General features: G+C 45.0%; 1 protein-coding gene across 3 annotated transcripts in view; it reads right to left on the bottom strand.

The window, feature by feature from the left end:
• Positions 1–8,691, bottom strand: part of LHPP (phospholysine phosphohistidine inorganic pyrophosphate phosphatase) — a 58,193-nt gene that overhangs the window by 30,265 nt on the left and 19,237 nt on the right. The window contains exons 6-7 of one of the 3 annotated variants that reach the window (XM_057381205.1): positions 6,616–6,707; positions 6,184–6,306 (exon numbers count right to left, since the gene is read on the bottom strand). In XM_057381205.1, coding sequence (XP_057237188.1) covers positions 6,261–6,306; positions 6,616–6,707 — 138 coding nt within the window. In that variant the 3' untranslated portion in view covers positions 6,184–6,260. Of the gene's footprint in view, positions 1–6,183; positions 6,357–6,615; positions 6,708–8,691 lie in introns of those variants that run through there. The other 2 variants (XM_057381207.1, XM_057381204.1) reach the window with 2 other exon arrangements.

The following is an 8,691-nucleotide window of genomic DNA, read 5'->3' as shown; positions in this document are numbered from 1 at the left end:
TGACACTCACCTGTCAGAATAAAAAGGTCCCACTCAATTCTCCTTTTCCCCAGGCTGAGCCCCCCAATGCTCCTCATCAAACCCACAGCACTAATTACCCTAATTGCAAATCTGACCAGCCAATGCCTGTTTTATCATTTAAGCAAGTGATGTTCTGCTGTGTACAGAGCACAGAAAAGCTTTGAGATGAACTGCAGATCCACACAAAGAGCAGCCAGACTCTCCCTCTGCTCCTCACAGGGACACATCCCTGTTTTTTAGGGAGGCTGGATCAGGATGAGCTGCAGCAGCCCCAGCCCCAGCCCCGTGTGCTGTGTGAGCTCATCTCAGCAGGGCTGAGGTGTGACCGTGCTGACAGCGATGTTAAACCACACACAGGCGAGAATTGTCATGGTTTGGGGGCAAAGTGTGACACTGAGTCACGTCCTGGGCCAGCTGCAGGCTGTGTGCACCCAGCCAGGAGCAGGGGCAGTGCTGGGGCTGCCCTGCACCCAAATCCTCTCTGCTGCTGCACAGAACATCCCAGTTTGCAGAGTCTGCAGGAGACAGAAAGCTGGCCCTGCTGGTGYTTTGTTTTTCACTCTGGGTGAGTCCTATCATCCCTCCTGAAGGGGGTGAAGCCCAGGCACCAGCCCCAGCCCAGCAGAGGCTGCTGGAGGGCAGAGCTCCTGTCCCTGTGCCTGTCCCCATGTCCTGTCCCTGTGTCCTGAGCCTGTTCCCGTGTCCTGTGCCTGCCTCTGTGCCTGTCCCCATGTCCTGTCCCCATGCCCTGAGCAGGCTCAGCCCCTGCACCCCAACAAACCCCATCCCCTCTGCAGCAGCTCAAATCATAGAATCCCAGACCGATTTGGGCTGGCAGCACCTTAAAGTTCATCCAGTGCCACCCCTGCCATGGCAGGGACACCTTCCACTGTCCCAGGCTGCTCCAAACCCTGTCCAACCCGGCTGTGAACACTTCCAGGGATGGAGGGCAGCCACTCCGGGGTTTGTTGGTTAAACCCACTCATAGAGGAACAAATAAATGTCACCAGCTCAGCCTGCAGGGACCCTCCAGCATCCCCAGGCACACAGAACAGCACTAAAACAGGAACACTCAGGGGTTTTGTGCTTGCAGGGTGCCAGCACAAGGTACCGCTCTGGCATTGCTGCTCCTGAGCATGTTTACAGCACAAGCAAGGGCCCAAGCCAGAATAAATTTCAGATATTGAACAATTTGCTTCAAGRGAGTTCCTCAGCAGCTGACTTGGTCTGTCTGCCTCGTATTTGCTTCCCTCTCCCTTTCAAAACAAGGCCCTGCCTGGGTTTTATCAACCAGAGCAGCTTCACTGAGAGGATCCACACACCAAAGAGTCTGGAAGATATTTGGGTACAGGAAAAAGACAAGCACAGGAGAGGAACCTGCACTTTAAAAAAAGGGAATCTCTAGAGAAACCCAAACTGTGCCAGCTGGGCCCTTTCTGCAGCGCATTCCAGCACTCCCATTTGCATTTTCATGGAAATAAAACAGTTTGCCATCAGTATGGAATTCACCAACGCGGTCCAAGAAGCTGATACAGCTCAGTGTTCTGCAAGGAGAAGAGTTGAGAAAGGCTGCTTCACTGGTACATTGCTTGTGCAGGAGCTGAGGAAAGCCTSTAGGGATGAAAATAAGCCCAGACCATCTCCTGGACTGTGCTGGGGTCACAGAGGGTGCTGTGATCACAGAAGAACACACCCGTAGCAGCCCTGAAAAACCCCTGAGCTGCCTCCTTTCACACAATCCTGCCATTCCTCCCTGAGTCATCCTCCCCTCATTGCAGACTCATCTCTTCTCTATTATTCAGACTGATTTTTTCAGAACATGAGCACAAACAGAGCACTGAGCACACTCTGCTCCCTCAGGGTTTATGATGCTACCAATAAAATAAATCACCTGCTAATAAACCCCACTCAAACTCACACTTCTCTTTTAGACTGAAGATAACTAAATTCATGCATGAGCTACTAATTTTTGTGACTGGACACTGGAATACACTGGGAAGATGTAAGCCTGGGATCAGAAGTGCAAACTGAGGCACTGCAGTATTTATTTACTCTGAGCTTCCTCTACAGAGCTGATTGAAATATTTTAGTAACCAAATGGTGGTCAAGAAATTGATAAAAACATCTGAAGACTCTCTCATGGAGAGAGCAAACCATGATTTGRAAATGCAATAAATGGTGATAAGGCTATGCCTGCTATCAGATATCACAACCAACGTGCTGACAYCAGGTTTTAACAAACATTGCTAAGGACATTAACCAACATGAAGTATAACACAGTGCAAATATGGGTCAGAAGTCTTTCCATTTMATACCTGAAACAGGGTTAATGATCAGGATGTGAGGCTCTGAGGATGCCTCTGGCTGTGTTTCAGCACAAAGGGAGTGCCTCTGCCTGCTCATTACACTGGAGGAGAGCAGGAGATGGGAAAGAACTCCTCAAGTTGTTCATCTTGGCTGGGTTAGTAACACAGGGAGCARGAAAGGCAGGGTGGAGGATGCTCCWTCCCTGCAGAGCAGTAAGAGGGGACTTTTTCYTCACAGAAGTTGTCATGAGCTTTCACTGAACTACACAGTGACAGCAGTGAATTTATCAATATGTGGACATTTTTTTAAGAATACTTTTAGAGCTTCATTTAATGACTCAACCTGTTTTTCTCAATCCTTAATCMGCTGACAACAGCAGCCTAAAAGATTTCTCCTCTGCCCCAACTTTGTCTTGGTCACGTCTCGATTTCTTTCCTGGCAAGCCAATTTTCTACAAATTCTGTGTGTTTTCTTTAATCAGAAAAGAGGAACAGATCACAGGGCATTTATTAAGGAAGTCAGGATAATTATTCTCAGAGGATAATTAAAAAGCAGGGATACATGAAGTAACTTGACCCAGTTCTCCTGGAGAACAGTGGCAGAGCTGAGGGAGATGGCAGCTCTTGGGGGGCTCCATCCTTTTATCCCCCATCCCTGGAGAATCCTTCATGTCTGTAATGAGGCAGCTCAGGGATGTGTCAGCATCAGCCACAGCCATGAGATAAACCCCTGATCAAAGGGAAAAAAACCCCAGGTGGGCACTGAGAGGGGCTGAACCTGCACTGGCAAATCCCAAAACCATCCCAGAGCTCACAGTGGGCACCACTGCCAGAAATATCCCTGGCTACTGCCACACACCAGCAATGGAAAACTTTTTATTTACCAATCCAGACCTGTAAATAACAACAAGGAGAAGGGAGGAAAGTCATTGTCACCCCTGCCAAGACCCAGCTGTGATCTGACACACCTCAAAGCTGTTTTTAGAGTTTCAGGGAGACACTTGGACAAGCCTCAAAGTCATTTTTTCCCTGCTCTAACTTGCAAGCAGCAAACAGGAGCGAGGATATTACACAGCAGTGCAGAATCAATAGTTATTGTGGGAATCATTGGTCTGATGTCAAGGCCAATTAGCTGCCAGTGCAATTAGCACACACCCGGTGTGGGAAGAGCAGAAGTTTTATTTTATTATGCTGCAGACAGGATTTATAACATTTCTTGGACTAATCCATGCCGTGCCTGCTTTGGCTACGGAGAAAGTTCAACATTTGAGTGTGAGGAGGAACGGGCACAGGAAATATTAAAGGAAACAGGATTTAATTTAACATTTTAACTAATGTGCAAGATCCAAGAGAAGCAAGGCAAAGGAGCCAATGTGCAGGACCTCCGTGCAAAGTGGTGCAAACTGAATGYTTTTGCAGCAGTTTAATGCACATTTTGAGTCTCACATTGGGAGCAGAGCTCAGGAGGGGAGAGCCTGGGGAGGGGCAGCCCCAGGGCACAGCCCTGCAAAACCTGAGCTGGGACTGGGTGGGCTGCAGACCTCAAAAAGCACAGAACTGTAGAATCATGGAATATCCTGAGCTGGAAGGGACCCACCAGGATCATCCAGTCCTTCTGTCCCTGCAGACACCCCAGCAATCCCCACGGTGCATCCCTGGCAGTGCTGTCCAAACGCTCCTGGAGCTCTGGGACCATTCCCTGGGGAGCCTGGGCAGTGCCAGCACCCTCTGGGGACAGAAGAATCCTTTCCTAAAATGTCCATGTAAACTGCACTGAGTCCTGAAATGAGCAGAGCTACCCCAGGCACACCTGAGCACTGCAGGTGACAATGCAAGGACAGATTTTGGGTGAGAATGGAGGGGGAYAACAGGATCCCTGCCAACCCAAACCATTCTGTGCTKCTSTGGCTGAAACCTGTGACAATCCCACCACACCAGCAGGTAAAATCCCAATCCCTTGGTGCTCCAAAACTCTTCTGGCCAAACACCCTCAGCTGTGACTGACGCTGATGTGCACAAGCCAAGGATGCCATCCAGAGGTGCTCGGATGCAGCACAGAGCTGTGTCAGCAAGGGCTGGAGAATCACACAGGACCTGCATGTCAACTTACAGACCAGACTTTAAACTAACCCCACCACCAAATAATTGCATTTATTTATTTCTAATTTATTGCCCATCGTTTGTTTTTTTTTCCATCTCTCTCTCCCCCCTCGCTGTGTGACATTGATTTTTTTAAGTATACTGAATTTAGTCATTCTTAAAAATACAGATACACCCCTGACCCCTCCTGGCAAACAGGAGTTATTTCATTTCACTCCCAGCTGCTGGCACCACGAGGGGAATTGAGAGAGACACTCATCTGTATTTCACTGCTCTGCAAGAATGCATGAGTTGAGAAAACACCAACCACACAGCGAAACAGGAAAACAACTGTGGCAAGAAATCTTTGTTCCCCATCTCCAACAGCTGGTGACTCCCTCTCAGCTGTGAAATTGTGACTCCAAGTTGATACAAAAAGATGTTTTTCTGGCATGTGATGAWGCATATTGATGTGTGTTTGTGTGTGTGTACGTGGAGTTTATGTCAGCTGCCTGAGCAGTGTGGGTGCAACATCACCTGGAGCACATTTTATGATGGGCAAAGCACGGAACAGGAGAGATTTGTGCAGCTGCAAAGATCTTATTTACCTTTTTGTGTGAAGTTCCTTCGCTCTTCCTTCACACCTCTATCTGTGTGGCAATRAAATGTGGCTTTGSAAAGTGATCCCATTAATATCAGAATAAAATCAACCACTGAATCCTTATTTTCTYCATTAGGAAACTGATGGGATTARAATGATAGAAAATCCTGAGTTGGAAGGGACCTACATGGGTCATCAAGTCCAGCTCCTGAGACTACAAAGATTACAGACAAATAATCCCAAAAGCATCAAATATATATTTACTTCTTTCATCTTTGGGATTTTCTAAGCTTTATTCACATACATATCTGATTTTTAGACGTAATACCTTAAAATTATAGAAAATACAACACACTTGTACCTGACTTTTTTTCCCTCAGAAACCATCTCTTACTGGWCCATTAGAATTAAGGCACTGGGTATTATTTTATCATTTTATACAAACTCAAAAGGAAAATGGAGGAACAGACTGACTGAAAAACTAACAAAATAACTTTTCAGTTTATGGCAAGCATGATTCTCATGTGCTGCATCACTCCCAAAAGGAGCATCTTTCTTTTGCAGCCTCAGTATTTGAAAATGAAGAAAAACTGAAAACACAATGGCATCAAATGACAGAGGGTGAGGCTGAACCAYACCCCAAGGAGGCACCGTTATGGGTAAGAGGAGATGGTTAAAAGGAGATTCTGAGTGTTGGGATCAGAATGTTAAATGGAGGGACAGATGTTTGCACTGCATTCTGAGTCACCCTGAGCTGAGCTCAAACCCAGCCTGGCCCAACACCTGCTCAGCACTGGGTTCTGTGCAGTTCAGGGGTGCACTTGGGTCCCYCCTCAGCAGATGGATGTGTGACAGCTCAGTGAGAACACAGATCCTGCACAGGGAGGGGTTTGAGGGGTCAATTGGAGAGAGCAGTGACCCTGCAGAGCAACACCTTCTCCCTCTGGAGAAGCAGCTCTCGTGTTTCAGACACCTCAGTGCTGAAAATGTGTCTGGAGGGAAGAGCAGGCATATGGAGCCCTTCCTAAACTGTGAAAAATGAATCACAGGGGTGGCTGAGTCAACAGCCTAATTTTATAACCCTGACCCTGCTGCAGGTTTGAGACACGGCTTTTATCAAGTGCACAACACTTCCATGCAGCAGCAAGAAGAAACTAAGCATTTATTTTTTTGTGTGAAGTTCCTTCCCTCTTCCTTCACACCTCTATCTGTGTGGCAATGAAATGTGGCTTTGCAAAGTGGTCCCATTAATATCAGAATAAAATCAACCACTGAATCCTYATTTTCTCCATTAGGAAACTGATGGGATTAGAATGATAGAAAGTCAGGGGATACACCATTTCTGTGTGCTGTGACCAAAAAAATAAAACAGTAATTTAGCAGAAAATATTTCCTCAAAAGATCAAGGATATTCTGTGTTCCCCTTTGTGCCACTTCCACACACATAGTGCATCCCAAAAGGAAATATCCCCATCCAGCCAAGCTTCTGCTGTATGAGAAGGGGCTTGTGCAGGAAAAAAATGCAAGAATACATGGACAGCAAGGGGAAAGGATCTGTTAGAGGCACAGAAAAGCCTGGTGGCACAGAAAAGCAGGGGCTGCACTGACCTGTACTTGCCCGTGCGCACTTGCAGCGCTCTCATCCCGCACTGCTGCGCTCCCCCCACGTCGTTCTCGATGTCATCCCCGATCATGACGGCCTGTCAKGGTGGAAAAATACAGCAAAAGTTCATTCCTGCCATTCCTCACCCCGCCCTGACACAACCAACAGCGTGATTTGAGGTGGAATGCTGCCACTGGACAAATTAAACACGATAATATTGTCAGGGTATTGATTAAAAGTCATCCYACCTGCACGGTAATTCATCCCACCACGGCTCCTCAGCCATGCACTGGCACAGCACACACGGTACAATTTGTAATCAATCACGGGAATCAAAGGGATTTGGGGCACAGCTCAAAGAAAATGCTGAGTTTTATGAAGTTAGGCCTCTTCTGCTCCTAACAATCCGCTCCTGCTATGCTGCAAGAAGCTTAAATTAAGCTTAACTTCTTAAAACTGGTGTTGTACAAGCTAGTCAAAAGGTTAAGCTTGTAATCACGGAGAGCTTGATCCCAAACTGCTCTCAGGTTGACACAGAAATTTGGGAAATCACTGTAAAATTTATTTATTTATTTATTTATTTATTTATTTATTTATTTAGAATTTATTTATTTATTTAGAATTTTTTTTTATTTATTTATTTAGAATTTATTCATTTTTGCACAATAGGACACCATGTGTGCAGGCCTAGCATGGCTTGTGTTGCCATCAGCTTAAGTCTATATTATATAATTATAATTGTAAAAATTATAAACAAAAATATATTTAAATAATAATATTTTTAAAAATAAATAATTATAAACTAAAGTGAGTAGATTATCAAAAAAAGTAACTGGCTGTGCTAAGATTTGTCTGGTGTCTGATAAAAACAGAGTACACAAAGCACCTTCCTGCCTCTCTTAAAGATATTTATTAGATCAGAGAGCATAAACCAAGGGGTCTTTTCTATTGGCAACCACATCTACAAAAATTCAAGTGTTTACCAATCTGCACCACAAATTACTAACTTTATTCTTCAAATTTAAAATGCTTGGGGGATGCCATTTTATACTTTCAACAAAATCCAGTATATATACAATACAGTAATTTTACATTAACGATCAAAAAGATCAGCTTTACACCTCCCAAAGGTGTTCTGGGTTATTCTGAAGAGAACAGAGGCAGCACCTAAAACTGAAGAAGCACAGATTTGAAAGTCTGTAATGTGCCTTATCAATCTGATTTTTGCACTTTTTGTATCAAAGTTGAATTGTATATAAAACAAAATCAGTAGCATCTTWATCTATTTGTTTTTCATTCTGTTGAATCAACCTTTTTCTTTGTTAAATTAAATTTAACAGCCCAGCTTCCAAAACTATGGCACCTTCCAGCTCCAGACTGAACACATATCAAGGAAGAACAAAAATACTAAACCTCCAGAGGTATTTTTATGAATTATCTGATTGCAACAGGATCTTCTCYCACGTATTACTGAGCATGTAAAGGAAATCTCAGCATATCCCTAAATTTTCTGAGTGTTCACAAACCAAACTGAGCTACAAACAAATATATCTGGGACAGCTTCTCCTGTTCAGGTTCACCTTTCCTGATTACTCTTCCAAACAAGCAATCCAGCAGGAAATGGGGGAAAATGATGGGTTAAATTTGAGTAATTAGTAAATAAAACATGTAAATGTGGATAAGGAAAAGAGAATAATCCCACTGTTACACACAGAGCTGCACAGAACCTGGAAACAACAGCCCCAGCCACCATCTCCAATCCCCATAAAACTCCTCCAGGATATTTAACCATTCTCAACCATTGACTTTAAGAGATTGTAACCCCTTTTTCTTAGAAAAATTCCTTCCAACGCCTCCCTGAGGGTGAGAGGGAACAGACCTTGCTCAGTTTGAACCCCAACATTCAGGACGAGATTTCTGAAGCAAAGACAATCCCAGCCCTGTGTCCTCCTAACCCTAAAGAGAATTTCTTTTGACAAAAGGAAAGAGCAGAGCAGAGCAGCCCACCAAACACCCTTCTGCTCACCAGGGCTGTGTTTTACCCCATCCAGGGAAGTTTTTCCTGCGAATCTGTGGCAGCT

The sequence above is a fragment of the Malurus melanocephalus genome, unplaced genomic scaffold (assembly GCF_030028575.1).
Source record: "Malurus melanocephalus ecotype Western Australia unplaced genomic scaffold, MMel_1.1 scaffold_498, whole genome shotgun sequence".
Taxonomy (NCBI): Eukaryota; Metazoa; Chordata; class Aves; order Passeriformes; family Maluridae; genus Malurus; species Malurus melanocephalus.
The sequence above is the reverse complement of the archived record's forward strand: the minus strand, read 5'-3'. Positions and strand labels throughout refer to the sequence as shown.